The 17,375-nt window shown below is 49.7% G+C and overlaps 1 protein-coding gene across 8 annotated transcripts in view; it reads left to right on the plus strand.

Annotated features, from left to right (window-relative positions):
• The window catches only part of Agap1 (ArfGAP with GTPase domain, ankyrin repeat and PH domain 1), a 459,873-nt gene that overhangs the window by 329,559 nt on the left and 112,939 nt on the right, over positions 1-17,375 (plus strand). For all 8 annotated transcript variants that reach the window (XM_036173288.1, XM_036173289.1, XM_036173290.1 and 5 more), the window contains one exon: positions 16,378-16,539. In XM_036173288.1, coding sequence (XP_036029181.1) covers positions 16,378-16,539 — 162 coding nt within the window. The remainder of the gene's footprint in view (positions 1-16,377; positions 16,540-17,375) is intronic.

Raw genomic sequence — 17,375 nt, forward strand, 5'->3', positions numbered from 1 at the left:
TCTAAGATGGCTGGGAGGGCTCCCAGAGGCCGAGGGTGGCTGTGTGTCTGCTTGGGGCCAGCTTCAGGTCCATGTCTCCATTCATGTTTATAGTCTGCAGCTTTGCATCCTTAAACTTCTGTCAATGGATGTATCTTATGTTAAATCTCTGCCTGATTATCTGACAGATAAGATTATTAACAGAAAGTGTTATTAATATTAATTACACAATGATACTAAAAATTTTATATCGCAGAAGCAGATGGTTATTTAAAATGAGTTAAGTTTTAGCCTTTTTATGAAGACGCATTTAAACATATTTAGTTATAAATGTTATTTTAATTGATACATTATTTCTACATGGGGTCTTTAAAGTCTTACTGCAGTTGCAGGGAAGTGTCTCGGTGTCTATTTCAATCTCTTAGCACGCACACTTACTTGCAGAAAAATTATCTTAATGCCGTTTCAGAGACAGAGAGGGGGAGGGCTTAATAAAGCATACTACCATGATTCTCACAGCTGCTTATAGTTCCAAGAATTCGGCACCGGTGTGTGAGCAGCAGACCAAAGCCTTCATCATGTTAACAGAGCTCTGGGTTAGCTTCTCCAGGTGGGCATGCTATGTTTTTGTTGTTGTTTATTGTTTGTTTGTTTACTGTTTCTCAATCCTTTTCTGGATTCTGCACATAGCCGAGGTAAGCATAGCACTAGAGTTTTTCCTACAGATGGAGCAGAATTCCTTTATAAGCATCAAAGAGTTAAGTTCTCAAAAGTAGACACTCAGCTGTAAGCCAGCTATTGGCCCTTTGTTTGACAGCAGGCTTTGTATTAATGGCGGTAGGTGAAGTACGGTCACTCCTCCCCCAGCCACACCTCCAGCTTCACCCTGCAGCCCCAGGACCTTTCTCCAGCATGTTAGCTGGCTGGAGTCCAGAGGTTGGTTTCTGCAAGTGCTCAGATGTGTCTTCACTGATAAGCAGGCTCACACATGCGTAGATGGTGTCATTGATACTTTCCCCAAGAAACATGTATTAAAGTATAAGCTATAAGAAGTGTAGTCATAGCACAGCAAAGCAGGTGGTCACAGACACTGACAGTTCGGCATACAGTGAAACGTTCAACCATGCCTCATCTCCAGCTATGCCCCCTTATCTCCCAGATCTTATTCTTGACAGGTGAGCAGATGCAACCCGAATCCCCCATGCATTCGATCGAGGTTGAGCATGCCCAGTGGGTTACACCTAGGTGCCCACTTTCCATATAAAGCCTGTAAGCCACGCACTCTCTGCACTGTCAGCAATTTGGTTATCTTTTTCATGTCCTCTGCTACTCATAGAGTGAGAACCAGCTGTAACAAGCCATTCCAGTGGCCTAAATCCCCCTAGAAGAACCAGCCAGAGCTGCCCGCTGCCTGCCCCTAGTGTGGGGATTGCCCTTTGAGTTCCTTGACAACCACAGCATCGGGGTTCAGGGTCACTGTTTCTGAACAGTGGAAAGTTTTGCTTGGGAAGAAACAAAAGATAATGAGATGTTTGCCCAGAAGAAGGTGTGCTGGGATCTGAACTAGAAAGCCCACTTGAAGAGCTGAGGCTGTAGCTCGGTCGGTGAGAGCACTTGCCCCATGTGGGTGAGGCTGTGGGTTCAGTCCCTGCTGCCACAGAGGGTGGGGAATTGGATGGAAGAATGTACACCTATTGCCTCCTGTCCTGTCGCTGTGATCCAACTGGAGAAACGCTAAAAATAGCCTTGAGGCTGTTCCCTGGGAAAGTGAGGTCTTTTGGCTAGTAGGAGCCTGCCTGGCTGTGTGAATACATTAGTCACTTGTCGCTCTGCTGTGATCAAATCCAGACAAAAGCGCATAAGGAAAAAAGGGCATATTCTGGCTCATGATTTGGGGAAGGCATGGTGGCGGGAGTGAGGGGCGGCTGGTCTCGTGACATCTGCAGTGAGGAAGCAGAGATGAATGCTGTTTGGTCACTTCTAACTCAGTCCAAGAGCCTCAACTCATGGAATGATGCTGTCCACATTTAGGGTGTCTCTTCCCACCTCTGCCTGATCTAGAACCAGTATCACAGATGTGTCCAGAGTCATGTCCCCTGAGTGATGCTCAGTTGTGTCAACTGGACAACATGAATCCTCGTAATGAAGGTCTGTGCTGGAGTTTGAGAACTCAGACAATATGGTGGACAGCTGTCTCTGGTCTGGTTTGTAGTCCTGGTGCACCTGGATGAATCTGGAGTGAGAAACCCCTGGTACCTGGCCCAGATTACTAACCTGGGGAAAGCTTTCTCACCTGGTGGTAACTGAGGTTCCTCCTGCTCATCAAGACCACTCAAGCTGCCAATCAGCAGGACCCTGGGAGCGCCCAGCTAGAGGGTATCCCAGGTGTGTAGGCAGGAATGAGTAGTGAGAAAAAAGGAACCCTGTGCAGTATGGGGAGCAGAGGAGGGTCGTGCATCCTCGGAATGGGGCCACAGTCAGAAACGGTGCAGTGTGGAGAGGCATTCCTCCTAGGCTGGGGAGGCTTCAGGTAGTCTCTGCTTTCAGCCTCACCCCGGGGGATCAAAGGCAGCCATAGGGGAGAGGAATGGGAATGAGGTGTGCTTTGATGGAGAGCGATCCTGTACCCCACCTCTGCAGCACCACTCCTGACCCTGCTGCCAGCCACAGCGGGCTGGGCCTTTTGCTTAAGGAAAAAGGAGGAAATGTCAGTTATTATGTTTTGGAACACAATCTTATCTTTTTGTTGGATTTTTAAAGCAATTTTCCCAAAGATCAGCCAGCAGGTCTGACTGAAGTGTATTGACAAAATCTTAGCCATGATGAAGAAAATGTTTTAAACCCCAAGAAATTTGACCCTGGTTCTTGGAACACTTTGATGGATCTTGCTTTCTTCTTTCCTTCTCTTTCCTCCCCTCCCCTCCCCTCCCCTTCCTTCTTCTCCCCTCCCTTCCCTTCCCCTCCCCTCCGAGAACAAAACCCAAATTTCGAAATCAGTGTTAGGAGTGACATGATGAGGTTTACTACAGCAGATGAAGTCCATTAGTTGTTTGGAGTGGTCTCACACGAGTGCTGAGTTACTCGTTGTCCCTTGCCAGAAGTGATATTCAACCTTAGCTTTCTTTCCTGTGCAAAAGTAATCCAACCCAAATTGTTGTATGTGGCAGGAGAGCCCTCTATCACTGCGCCGCATGCCCCCACAGTCCTGGTTATTAAACATTAGTGTGGATTTTAGGGTCTGTCTCCTGATTTTTTTTTTAGGTCTATTTTTATTTTTCATGTGTAGCTGTGAATGTATGCTTCAAGTGGAGCCAAGAGCCCTTGGAGGCCAGAAGAGAGCGTCAGATCCCTTGGAGGTGGAGTTACAGGTGGTTATGACTTGTACCATGAGGGTGCTAGGAACCAAACTCCGGTCCCCTGGAAGAGCAGGAAGTGCTCTTAACAGCCAAGCCATTTCTTCAACCCCCTCTGTGTCCTCACTTCTTATTTCCGGGTGGGAAAGACAGTAGGACACATTGGTCTGCTGTCACTGAGTCCTTTCAGAAGATCGTGCTTCATCTAGCAGCTCAGAGATCGAGGGCCCTCATCTTCTCATGTGTTTCTCTTCGGTTACATTTGGTGAAGCGGACCAGCACACCAGAGGACGACGTTGGCATTAACACACCAAATTGTCAGTGCATAGTGACCCTCATGTCCCCATCTCCCCGCTGCTTTATTCAAGTGCGTGTGCTACTGGGGCGTCAGAGTCGGAGCCAGGGGTGGGCATACCTGGTTGTTCCTCAGGCTCCAGCTCAGCCCCTACCTATATGAAGTAAGGAACAGCCATCAGCAGACTAGCACAGTTCTAAGAGTGGGGTGTTTAGGGGTCCCTTACCCTTTTCTCAGTTTCATAGAGCAAATCCCCAAAATGTCAACGGGATGTTTTGAGTATGTCTTTATCAAAACTGTTTAGATTATTCAAAGATTGCACCTGTTGGAAGCAGGCACCTTGCCAAGTGACGTAAGCAATGATACTTTAAAGTTAGCCTCTGAGTCTGCACGTCCGTCCATCACAGTGAAAGATAGGGTTGCTCTAGTGTAAGGGGGTAGCATCACAGAACGTTTCATTGATTTGTGTAGACTGGGTCTCACTGTGGCCCAGGCTGGAACCTACCACCCTCCTGACTCAACTTCCAGAGCATGGAGACTGCAGGCATGTGCTGTCCATCTAGTTTCTTGTTTGGGTTTTGGTTTGGTCTTGTAACATAGTGTCATTTGGATTTGTTCCACTAGTTTTCCCAGACACAAGATAGAGCTGCCCTGTACCCCTGTGTGTACACACACATTGTGGGGAGAAGGGGGCGACACAGGGTTGTCCTTGTTAAATCAGCAGCTCTCTGTTGTTTCCACACATGCCCTTCCTGAGTGTCCTCAGTGCTGTGGCCCTCTGAAGCTGAGCCTCCTCCGCCTTGTCCCCTACCCACCCACCCTTCTTGCTGCAGCTGTAGGGCCGTCTGTTCAGGGTCATTGTAGATAAATTCCCAGAGGAACCAGAACCTTCAAAGCATTCCCCATGAGCAGAGATTGAAGGGCAGGGATGTCCCATCCCACTGGGTAATCTCCAGCCCTTGACTGGGGCAATTGTCAGAGCCCAGGTGTGGCAGACAGGCTGGGGAGCAGAGGCTGCCTTTCAAGTGGCCAGGCCTGCCTTTTGAGGCACCGGACACCATGATGTTATCTCTGTCTTCTGGCTGCAGTACGCCACCCACTCTCAACAAAGGCTTGGGAACGACGAGGCTTCCGCTTCATGACCCATCCACCTGCCTCCTGTTTAGGAATCACACAGGAGGTTTTCAAGCCTCATCATAGATGTTTACAAGGTGATATTTTCTTGAGTATGGGCAAGGGGGGTGGATTTTACAAATTAGCATTTGATGTCTTTTTTCTTCTTTTTAATACTCTGGTGTTTTCCACAGTTAGCTTCAAACATAACAAAAGGTTGCATGTAACCCCCAAGGGAAAATAAGTTCTAATTCATCATCATAATATGTTGGCAATTTATTCTCCACATTGCTCTGGCTATAAAGACATGTAGGCAGATTTATCAACTGGTAGTTAGAAGCCCTGGGTTTTATGTTCACCTGTAAGTCTACTGCATATGTGTATACTGGTTATCTTTATTTCTCCTGAGGTCAAAGACTTGATTTCATTCTTCATACTGCACTTATCTTGTTTTGCAGATTGTGTGTGTGTGTGTGTGTGTGTGTGTGTGTGTGTGTGTTCATGTATGTGTATGTACACATGTCGAGGAGGCCGGGTATCAAAGTTGGGTTCCTTGAACAGTCTCTATTTTATATTTTGAGACAAGGTCTCTCACTAGCCCTGGAGCTGGCCAGTTTGGTTCAGCTGACCGGCCCATGAGCTCCTGTAGTCCTCCTGTCTCTGAACCCCCAGTGCTGAGGTTATAGACATGTACCATCACACTCAGCTTGTACACGGCAGTTGGGGATCTGAACTCAGGTCCTCATGCTTGCAAGGCAGGCACTTTATTGACTGAGCCACCTCCATAGCCCTGTAATGTTTTGTTTCTTTTCTTTTTTTTTTTTAATTAAGCATCTATTTGGTGCTGGGTGTCTTCTGTACAATGTCACGTTAAAAGAAGTTTAAAGGTAAAAGGAGGCGATCTGAAGAGATGGCTCAGTGGTTAAGAGCACTGCTTGCTCTTCCAGAGAACCCAGGTTCAGCACCTACATGGTGACTCACGGGATCTGTAACTCCAGGAGATCTGAAGCCCCTCTTTTGACCTTCTCAGGCACACGTGGTACACAGCGTGTCTGTATGTAGACACATACAGATGAGACACTCATGCACATAAACTGATATGAAAACATGAAGAGGGTAGGGAAACGCCAACAGGAGGCTGAGACCAAGGCAGAATTGAAGGGAAGTAGCTCCCAACCTCGTGGCTACTGGAACTGGAAGGGTGTGGTCACAGCTTTAATTGTGACAGTTCTAAAAGTAAATTACCCAAAAGCCTCTCCAGCAGTTACCAAGACTCTCCCTGTGAAATAGTCACTCTTTAGCATAAGCAGTGTCTGTTTTGTTACAGCTCTGACTAGGACATCTTGGAGTTAACTATGTTGGGGAAAGCAGATATTTTATCTGCTGTGGATGATGCAGCCTCTTGCAGAACATGGCTGGTGAGAGTGAGTCTGTCTGTCCATCCATCCATCCATCCATCCATCCATCCATCCATCCATCCATCTGGTACCTCCCCGGCCACATGGCAGAAGACCCATGTGTTACTACTTGTGTGTGGGGGTGGGCCTGGCCCAGTGGAGGTGGAGGTGAGGCAGGTCCAGAGCAGAGCTGAGGATTGCCTGTTTCACTTGGGAAGAAATTGAAGTTAAACTATGTGTTAGAACCACAGCAGCATAGCAGGGGCCAGGCTGGGTTTTGAACTTCCTCTTCTACTGCCCTTATTTTGGAACCATGTCATGTGACAGCCTGACTGTCCCCAAAGGTCATTGGTGGGAAAAGCTCTGCACTTTTCTGGAAACAGTTTAGTGGTGTGCATCCAACGCCCTGTAAGTACCTATTTTCTTGGACTTGTGTCTTAAAGACTGCCCTAATGTTTAAATAGACAAAAGTGTTGATTCATGACTTTAGAGCCCATCTAAGCAGTGGGAAATAATCATGCCAACCAAGGCCTATGATCCGGAAGAGAAAAAAAGAGATGAATCCGATTGCTTACGTATTTTTATGACATTTAACCCTGAATTGTAGGGATAAAAACGTCAAAACCAGCTTGACTCCTTTTTAAGCTTGGGTTTCTGGATGTCAGGTCTGCACAAAACTACTGCAAAACCAGCAGAAGGTGACAGGTTAAGAGGCAGGGCCGCAAGGAAGCAGCAGTTTGGGTGTGTTTGCATATTTTGCAAGTTATTTGTGCAATTTGCCCAGAAGTAGAACCTAGACGTCTTCAGGACCCTGGACAGAGACATCACGGGCCTGGTTTTAGACTGCCTTCAGCTTCAGTTAAGAGAACATCACTTCTTAACTCCTTATGACTTTTATACAGACAGCTCAGTTTCAGAAAGGGAGTGGAACCATGCTATCAAAGAGCAATCATACATCTAATTAACTTCTAGAGATTTCTCCTAGTAGACATGCCTGATCTCTCCCTAGCCTATTCAGCCAGGGCAGCCCTCCATGGGAAACAGACTCTTTGTAATTTAGCAGCTGTAAGCACCAAACTTGAAAAATGGTTGTGGCTGATTATGTAAAAAGAGATGAGGCTGGAAGGGAATGGGAATCTCTTGAAATGATTTCATTTCCACCTCCCAGCCCTGCTCAGCCTGCCTTTACGTCCTTCCAAGTACACTAGATTAATTTAAACTTTGTGCAGCTTGTGTTCAGCTAAAAATCAACTAGAGAACGGTTTGATTTTTGACCCTTAAATATCAAATCCTGACTGACACAGCCGATTGCTTTCCGCCATGGCACAGGCTAACCCCCAACTTCTTCTGGCTTTCTGCCTCCCTGGTCACTGTACAGTCCTCTGAAATCTGGGGGTGCTGTTTGGTGTCCATACATCTTCATCCTGCGGGTACATTTCCCAAAGCCTCTGGTCATGAACAAGAACCAAGAAAAACCCAGAAGTCCACAGAGTGCAGAAATAGTGGAGTATAGTAGGACAGTAACACAGGGGAGCAGGAGAGCGAAGGAGCCCTAACAGACAGGCTGCCACCGGCAGAGAGAGCATTGGTCTGCCTCTGTGGAGAGCCCCAGCCTGGCAGATGCTTCCCTCTCTACCCTAAACCCAGTCCGATGGCCCAAGTCTGGTGTTGGCCTTTGCCCAAACCACTCGGGGACTCCCAGCTCAGATGCCTACCCCATCTCCCTAGACAGCAGAGTGTATTTTTTTCTTTGCATTTCTTATTTAATTGATTCATAGTGTTTAATGGTCTTTCCTCTCTCTCTCTCTCTCTCTCTCTCTCTCTCTCTCTCTCTCTCTCTCTCTCGTCTCTCTGTCTCTGTCTCTAAATCTACTTCTTTGTAGGTGAAATTCACGTGACTTACTTCACTCATTTGAAGTGTAACTTAATAGTTTTCTAAAAACAGCCATGGATCTCTGCAGCCTTTCCCAGGTCAACTTCGGAAGATTTTCATTACCCTGGATCCTAAACAGTGAACCCACTTTGTGCTTTTTTTCAGAGGTTCTGTAAACATATTTGGTAACGAGAGCTGCGTCGAGCTGGCCGTCCACCAGCTCCCTTCAATTGAGCTTCCTCTGCAGAGCCCGAGGTGTAATTGAAAGTGGCCAGGGAAGGCATCCTTCTCTCCGGCCCCTCTTTCTGCGCTGGCCCCTCCTATTGTGCACCTCACCTCCCCGTTTCTGTAACTCTGTCTGACACTGTGTTGTCGTTTCTTTCCCCCAACACCTGTCATCTTCCTCGCCCCCCGCCGTGCCCCGCTGCCCCTTCTGACATTGTGTACCCCTGCGTGCTCTGCAAAGGGAAGCACACAATAATGGCAGTCTCTGAAACATCTTCAGAGATGGGAGTGAAGTCAGCCTCCTCCCGCTGAAAGCTCCGTCAAAAGCTCCGGGCGAGGGTTTGAACTTCACTTCACACTCACCTTTTAACAGGGACCCGGGATGTTGTGATTTCCTCCAATGGCAAAGGTGGCTGCTTCTTTATTTACCAGCCGACACATCCCTCTGAGCCTCAGAAGGGACAGAGGCCCTATTAAAGATCCAAATGAGTCTCCCATTGTTGACCTTGGATCAAAGCAAGTGGCCTTTAATTTTCTACTTCCCACAATGACTTGCTGTTGAGTTTGTGGAAGGCCTTAGCCCTCAGCGGATTCCCCCTGGCAGTGCCAAATGGCTCTGTCTTTGAAAATTCTGAATTCTTTTAATACAGGGAGAAAAAAAAAAAAAAAGAAAAGAAAAGATTTTAGCGATGTGTTGTACCGAACACAGCCAAAGAAGTGCGTGAGGGTACCTGTGGACACCAGAGCGCCGCCAGCACCCGGGTGCACATGCCACCCTCGTTCTTTCTCTCCTGTTACGGGGTGCTCCCCCTTTTTGTTCGCGGAAACGTGGCTCTGAGGAGCACACAATTGAAAGTAATCCGTACACTTGCGAGTGATGGCCAGCCGTCCCGTTAGCCGCTCATCTGGATTATAGTGGCTCTCAGGAGCAAGTTGGCATCATCCTGTCCCCCAACAACACCCCTGAGGAACAGTGGGTAGAGATATCCCTCGGGAAGCTCTCCCTCTCCCCCATACTGTCTGAAATGTCAACTGCCAGGGCTTTAGAAGACCCTGAGTGTGACTTGGGACTCACATGTGAAAAACAGACAAGAGTGATTCTTGAAGGGTTCAGGTGTTCCCAGCAGACACATCCTGGCTCTCCACCCATCAAAGCAATGGGATGTGGGAGTGAGGAGCTGATACCCTGTCTGAGGAAATGCCCCTAGATAGTAGAAACTCTGTGTGTACCTGGCAGAGGCACTTCCCAAGAAGAGCCCCCCACACCAGTCCATTGAGATGGGCTCAGCTAATGATCGGCTGGGCAGATAATCGGAGGAGAGTTAATTGTGAGGTTCGATATAGCATCTTGTCGGCAGAGATAAGTTGTCACGTTTTCCACTTGAGCTGAAACTAAATGATTGTAAAATAAGTTATGAGTGTCCTTGGGCCTGTCTGCCGGAATGATAGCTAAGAATACATTCCTGGCCCATCAGTCTCGAGCAGGCTGCTTGATATTTATGCGAGTGGAATGTTATTTTATTCTCCCTCTGGTCATGCTTGTCAGCTCCCCGAGTGAAAAGTGAATCTGCTTCTCGGACTTATACTTCACGTGCCGGAGCTCCAAGAGACTGCAGATTGTGATCATTATTGCTCATGTTATATATTTTGGGGGGTATGTGTTGAACATTGATGCCCGATTGGGAAGAACTAATAGCCAACATTGAAAGCATAGGATGGGCCTGCCCTTCCTAGCTCAACAACCCATATCTGGGGGATCCCTACACCAGAGCAGATTCAAACATGTAATAATGAGGCACTGGCCTTTCTTTCTTTTTTTTTTTTTTTTTTTAATTTGATTACCTTGCTTCACCTTGCTTCTCTCCTGCATTTAATGCCACAGACAGTAGTCTCTTGTCTTATTGCCTAGTAATTGATACAAAATGAAATGTATTCTTCACAGGCACTCAGGAGGAGTGGTGGACTCTGGGGGTGGGGCTGAAGGACATCTTGTCAGGCTGGAGGAGCGGTGGGTGGTGAGGAAACTCTGTGGAAGCCTCACACACTGTGACTGCTCATATTTTAGATCGGGGGGGGGGATATTAGGCAGTTCCTGGGGATTCTGGGAGTCGGGGCATAAATACTTAGACTGCAGGTGCTTGTGTGCAGACTCTTAAGTAACTAGAAACCCATCACCATGTTGTGTCTATGAGGCGGCTGTCAGTCTAGCCCACTCAGGTCTCAAGCCAAGGCCGCCTTCCCTGCCTCCTCCTGTCTCCTGTGACCAAGGCTTTTGCTACCCTTTTGATGTCCATCATTCCTCAACCATCTCTGTCATTCCTTAGTGCCTGATTACATCAGCCTTGTGCACGTCTCCACGAAGGCTGCCCAGTCATGTGCCACAGCCTGGCTGCAGGTCTGTTTTCTGACCCAGAACGCCTGGCCCAGCATTGGGTCCCTCAGGTAGCTGTGTATCATGCTCCCCTTTAGCCTGGTGAAGAGGCCAAACCATGTCGATGCCTACCCCACTGGTGGGAAAGGAAAGCCCGACAGGCGGGGGTGGATTCCATTCCCTGAGCCGTGGAGTGTTTGGACATTGGCACGTGGGAAGATGCAGATGGAAAGATGGTAGGACTTTGCCTTCTCTTCCACGTGAGGAGACCAGACCTACAGACTTCCCTCCTGCTCAGTCTCTATATGAGCAAGAAGGGCCCCTCCCCTTGGGGTCTTGCTCCCTGTGCATCCCAGGGCACAGAGCAGTGACTGGTTCACTCCTGTCCTCCCTCATCTAAGAATGAATGAAAGGGGTCACAAATGTTGGGGTTGCTTTCTACCTCACTGGTCAGACCTAGAAACACTTCCAAGTCTTGCACAGTGCGAGACAACTCCTGTGCTTTTCTCTCCCACCCTCTCCCCCATGACACAGTGGCACCTCTGTCTTCACAGTAGTCTCAATCCCCAGGCCCTGAGGGTCCCCTCCACAGGCCACAGAGTCACGGTCCTTGTCTGGGGATGAGTCTTCCCCACCCCCAGCCCCCGTCTGTTTATCTGTGGGGTTGGCATGCCTGCTACAGATGGGGCTCTTCAGCATCCTGTGCCCCAGTGGCAGGGCCCAAGAAGAACAGTCTTTTATTGAAGGCATCAAGCAAGAAATTAGATAGGCATTCTTTTCAGGCCTTAGAAATCGGCTCCGTGGGGACAGGGGTTCTGCCCTTTATTCTTTGACAGCCGCTAGCTCAGAGAGCATGCTCAGTAAGTACAGGCTGAGTGTAAGGGAGACTCTTTCTGTCAATAGATCCATTCATGGTTGTAGCCGTTCACCCAAAAATAGCTTCCAGATGGTTGGAAACTTGCAGGACAGTGTTGGACACAAAAGCATGCTTGTGGTGAGTTTTTAAGGATGTGGCAGAGTTGATTGCACTCTGCTGTTCCACTGGGGCCACAGGTCCTCTCCCACCTGGGCCAGCACCTCAGGCAGTCAGTTCTTCAGTAAAACTGGCAGGTGTGGGGAGAATTCCCCCATGGCTGTCATCCTGGTGAAGAGAGAAAACACAGATCATCCTGAATCCATGAAGCTCACATCCTAGCCAGCCAGTGATGCTCTTGTGACAGACACTCGTCACCATGTGGAGAGAGCCAAGCCGAAGGTGCAAGGAGGGGCAGTGGCTTGTGCAGGCTCTGGGCTGGCCTTGTGCTTTGTGGTGTCCCCTACCTTCTGATGCACATCTCTCTGTAGCTTCCCATCAGAGGATGGAGGGACAGGCCACAGCAGATGCAGGAGAAACAGGTGCTGCCCCTGGAGGCCTATCCCCTGAAGTGGCTCCTGTGAGGAGCTGGGGAGGCCAGCAGTGGCCAGCAGTGAGGAGGAGTACTTCAGTGGACTTTGCTTCAGAGAGCAGCGTAAATCACGTAGTAAAACGGAGAGTGGGCAAGGGAGACACCCCGTAAGAAGCAGGAGGGGATCCGGCATGTCCAGTGCCGGCAGGGAGGGATAAAGTGCTGGGACCAAAGTCAGTCACTATCCAGGCTGGAGTGGGACCCAGCTCACAGGCTAAGGAGTTCCAGAGTCTGCCAGGCCTTGGGGAGAAGTGGGGTGCTTGTTTCTGAAAGAGATGGGGGAGGGAGGAGGAGAGGAAAGTTCATTCAGTTAGATGGTGAGGGACACAGGAGGAACAGGAGAAGCCATGGACGAGCATCTAGGAAAGTGGCAGGTGGATTTCGGTGGTGGTGGTGGTGGTGGTGGTGGTGGTGGTGGTGGTGGTGGTGGTGGTGGTGGTGATGTTTTCATTTTTCTTTATTAAGAAATTTTCTACTTACTTCACATACTCTCCACAGACTCCCCCTCCTCCCTCTTCCCTCCCCCCTCCTCCCTCCTCCCTCCTCCCTGCACGTGGATTTCTCATTGAAGTGTGAGAAGCTCAGGGCAGCAGGGGTCCTGGTGCATAAGTGACCCAGGCACATGGGACCCAGAATCATCATACTGTTGTCTCCATGGCCCTAAAAAGAAAAATAGATCAAGTTAGGTTTCCTGTCAGGAACCATGGAGGGAAACTTGGGAAGCTGAGTTTTTAAAGATGTTTCCAGTAGTGAAGGATACTGGGACCTGCCATGAAGGTTAGACAGTAAGGGTTGAGAGGGTGGATAAGCTGGGGGAGTCGTGGAGGTAGCTGGCAGAGCCTGAGGACAGCAGGGAAGGGGGGCTGCTGAGGTATCAGGAAGGAAAGGACCTGGCAGGGGGAGGAATGGGGGCCAGACATCACAAGCCTGAGGAGCTGTTGTGGAAATGGAGAATTCCTGACCCGGCATCCGTCGAGTATCGTGCAGCGGCATGGCTTCCACAGGGTTAGGTTTAAAGAAGGGGCCTCAGCTTTCAAGTGTGAAGGATGGGAGTCACGTCTCCAGGAGAGCTGGCTTCCAAGGAGTACAGAGTGGAATGCGCCTTCCAAGAAGACAAGTGCCCTGTAAGTCAGGATGTCTAAAGGAAGAGGGACCATCCTGACCAGGGTCCCGTGGACTGGGGCTGTCCTGGGAAGCGCACTTCCCAACATCTCTGGATGTTGGGTTCCTGTAGTCCCACTACCCTGCTCACTGTGGTTTTCACATCTGTCTCAGAGCATTGCCCTGTGGGCCTGGGAGGTGCTTCTAATTGAGAACAAGGAGCTAGATAGACCAGCAGAGATGCTGGGAACAGAACGGAAGCACCGTGCTGAAGGATGCCTGTGCGGGAAAGCCAGAGCGCAGGGCAAGTCAGTGACCTGGCACACTGGGCTCTCAGGAAGGTGGTGGCATTGCTTGCCAGTATTGTCAACTTCTCAAGACTGCCACTTGCCACTTCTCCATGAAAGTCAAGAATTTCTGCCAGAATAATGGCAATCCGTAGCTACTGAGGCACCGGAGGAGAGCTGGTGTGCTCCCTCCTGCTACCCTAGAAAAGGCCCTCTGTGGAAGGAAGGGAAGGAGTTGCCTGGAGACAGACACATTTGATTTTCATCCCAAGAAAAGAAAATTCCAATCCATGTGCCGGTGAGTTGAAGGCCTGCCCAGGTAGAATGGGAAGCAGGTTTTCAAAAGGGCATTTGCAGGCACACAGAAAAGAATGACTCATTTGACAGGGGCGGTTCACTAAGAGGAAAAACTGGAATTTGTGTCCTTTTAGTTTTTCTTGATTAGCAAAACTGTGTAAGTTGGGTACCTCTGGCCTTCGGGGTGGTGTTTAAAAAAAAAATAGTTTCTTGGTTTTGTTTTCAGCTCTTGTTTTATTTTGTTTCTGAAGCAGGGTCTTACGAGGTAGGCTTCACTGGCCTGGTAACAGCTGTGTGGCCTAGGCTGACCTCAAACTCATGGTCTTCCTCCTGTCTCATCCTCCTGGGTTCTGGGATTATAGGTATGTGTCACCTTGCTCCGTTTATTCCTTGGCGAATTCAGAGGCACGTTGTGGGAAAGTTGTTCATGTAACGATTCTGTTATTTGCTACAGCAGGTGGCTAGGATACAGAGTGTTTGGTCTGAGCTCAGTGGTGCTGCTCAGAAGCCTCCGTGTGTGGACTGGTGCTAGTGGCAGGGTGAGCCTGTCCCAACCCCACCCTGCTCGGGACTGGGACTCAGCTGTGGACATAGAGGTCTGTGTCCCAAACAACCAGGGGAGGCTTCCAAAGCCACAGCACTCAAGATTGTCTCTGTGCCGAGAGCCCACAGAGGAGAGAGTGATGGGTTGGCACATTTGTGTGCAAGTCTGTCCCATCTGCTGTGCAGTTCATGCCTGTGCGCTAAGCGTCTCACAGAAGTGTTGGTGTTGTGCTGGGTAGTAGACAGAAGTTTGATAGCAATTCACCCCCCTGTGCTGGACATCACAGGGCACCGGGGAGAGAAGCCACCGCTGCCCTGGAGAGGCTCTGGTCAGCTCTAGACCACTAGCAGCCAAGTGCGGAGTGTCCACAGTCAGACCCCGGAGTAGAGATGTAACTTGGTAGCTTAGGAGAAAGAATGACTGAAGGTCACAGAGGTCACAGAACTGAAGCAACAGGACAGTGGGACACTCAGGCCATTACATGGGAATGTCTTTGGATAGGAGCAGTGAGTGGCTTTGCCTCCCAGCCTGATGAGTGAGCCCTCTGCTGGGGCACAGGACAGGCATGGACCACTGTCGGCGAGCCTGGCATGGGGCAGGCAGGGGCATCTTTTTAGATCTGTGCGTGAAATACTTAGGAAGAGCAAAAGTGCTCGCTGTCAAGCATGGGATAGCTGCTGAAGGGGAGCTCCACGGGGGGGTGACCGTCCTAGGGACCAGATGGCGGCTTTGGGGACTCAGACTGTTTGGGAAGTTGTCTTGCTTTGTTTTGTTTCTTGGTTTTGGTGGTGATGGTTTGTTGGCTGGTGGTTGGTTGATGGCAGGCAGGCAGGCAGGTAGGTGGGGTTTTGTTGGTTTAGAGAGCCTAGGTCTCACTGTGTAGACAAGTCTGTTGTGGAACTCTCAGCTCTTGCTCGGTTAAAGGTGTGTGCCACCCTGCCCAGCGAGGGGCCGCTCTTTTCACTTCATCCCTATTCTCGCCGCCAGCCAGCCCGGCCAAACCACAGCCCGAAGTGGGGCTCGGGACGGCGGGCTGTCCCTGGCTTACCGATCACCCCGGGAGAGGAACCGGCTGCATGAGCTGGAAGTCCGGGAGCCTCGTAGAAGTGGAAGGGTGGCGGCGTCGGGGCAGGACAGAAGGTGGTGCTCGGTGTCCGTTTAGTGCCGTGGTGCTCGTGGGAATGGGTTTTCAGGGGTGGAGCCCCAGCTCCTAGGGTTGGCAGTATTCAGAAAGCAGGTAGGAGTCAGTGCAAGCCTTTCTGTCCTTGGAGTTACAAGACTCCTGAATCATGACCCAAGGACTCTGAAAACTTGGGGTGTGTCTGTGGGGGGGGTGCACTACCCATGCCCCTGTCCCCTGCTCGGTGTACTGTTCTGCCCTTGCATTCTGACCCTCCCCAGTCTTTTAGCTCCACTTTGGCCTTCTTTTTGGTAAAGATAAATAATAAATTGCGTTTTATTTAATGTGAATTACTGTATTTGCACATTGGCTTTAAAGCCAGAGGGACTCTTCTTCGCCTGCAGCTGTATGGTATTGGCTTGGAGACAGTCCTGCAGGCTGTTGATGAGGTGTGGCGTGGCATGTTGTACCGCCTCTCAACGATTACAGAGTGAAGTCACAGCCGCATGTAGTGCTGCAAAGAGAAGGGGGTCAGGAATTGTTCATGCTTTGTGGGCAGTTTATACCCACTCAGGACAAGTCTCTCCGTGGGTTTCTATGTGTCAGTATCTCATTCCTGGTACATCAGGGTCTGTAAGGGAAGGAGAAGGAACACTCAGAATCCGAAGTTCACTACCCCGCTGTCCCTGATGTTGTGTGTGAGCCTGTGAGGTTCCAGGAGTCCGGTTGCCGGAAACAGGAGTTCCAGTGCCTGCTTTGGGCGGGGAGGTGCACATGGCCAAAGTGCCTAGATCTGTTCCCTGCCAAAGCCCCAGACCTCCAACCCAACCACCCTGTGTGCACGTTTCTCAGGAAAGACGACCGACCTCATGTGCTGATGTTGGCGGGCATTGCTGAAGTGGGGGTTGCCTCCTTTTCTTTGCTCTGTGATCCAAGCTCACCTTTGCGTTCTTTTGCCTTTTCTGGTTCGGTTGCAGACACGGGGCTGGGTGACTCGGTGTGTTCCAGTCCCAGTATCTCCAGCAGCACCAGCCCCAAGCTTGACCCGCCCCCCTCCCCCCACGCCAACAGAAAGAAACACCGGAGGAAGAAAAGTACCAGCAACTTCAAGGCTGACGGGCTCTCAGGCACTGCTGAAGGTAAGGGTCCCCAGGCTGCCAGGGTGAGTGTCTTCACTGTGGAAAATGTCCTTGCTTGTGAAGACGGCTATTTACCTAATGGCCAGATGTGGACTTTCTGAAGTGGCTTCTGCAAATGAATTTAGTATGTTTTTATTCCGTACATGCATGTGGAGATATGTGCATGCATACATACACACACATACACACAGAGATGAGAGGTGTGAATGGAACTAAACTTAAGAAATATTCAAAAGAAAACCAAAAATTCAAAACGTCGTTGTGTTGACAGCAAGTTGTGTTAGTGAGATGGCCGGTAACAGAGAGTTTAGCTTTGAACAAAGGTTCCCATTCTTAGAGACTACCTTGTCATTCGAATCCTTTCTCTTTCCTTGCATGCCAAGCTTTTTCCTGAACATTCTCCTTGTTTGTCCAGAACTGTGGATTACAAGATGCTACTCTCAGTGAGGCTTTGTGAGCCCACAGCACATAGCAAGCAACGGGGACCAGTGGGGCTCAGCAGGGTGCCCCATCATTCGTGAGGTGGGCCATGTTGTTTTGGGTGTCATGAGGAGGCTAGGGTCTAGAGCCTCGCAGATTGGGGTTCCTTGCAGGGCCCGAAGCTCTTCTCTTTCACCAAGGTTCATCCGGTTCTGTCCCCAGCAGCTTCCTGCTGACAAGGTTAGGCTGTGAAGACCAGTTTTCTTATTTGGGGATAAATAAAGACAGTTCTGCCATGTCAGCAGTCATGGGAAGTAACATGAAGGATGCAGGCACTGAGTTAGATGCCGCTGCTCTAGCTCCCACTGGAAAAGGTTCTGCTCAAATGCTTAGCGCTATTGAGACCCCATCAAGAG

This window comes from Onychomys torridus, chromosome 23, assembly GCF_903995425.1.
Source record: "Onychomys torridus chromosome 23, mOncTor1.1, whole genome shotgun sequence".
Lineage (NCBI taxonomy): Eukaryota > Metazoa > Chordata > Mammalia > Rodentia > Cricetidae > Onychomys > Onychomys torridus.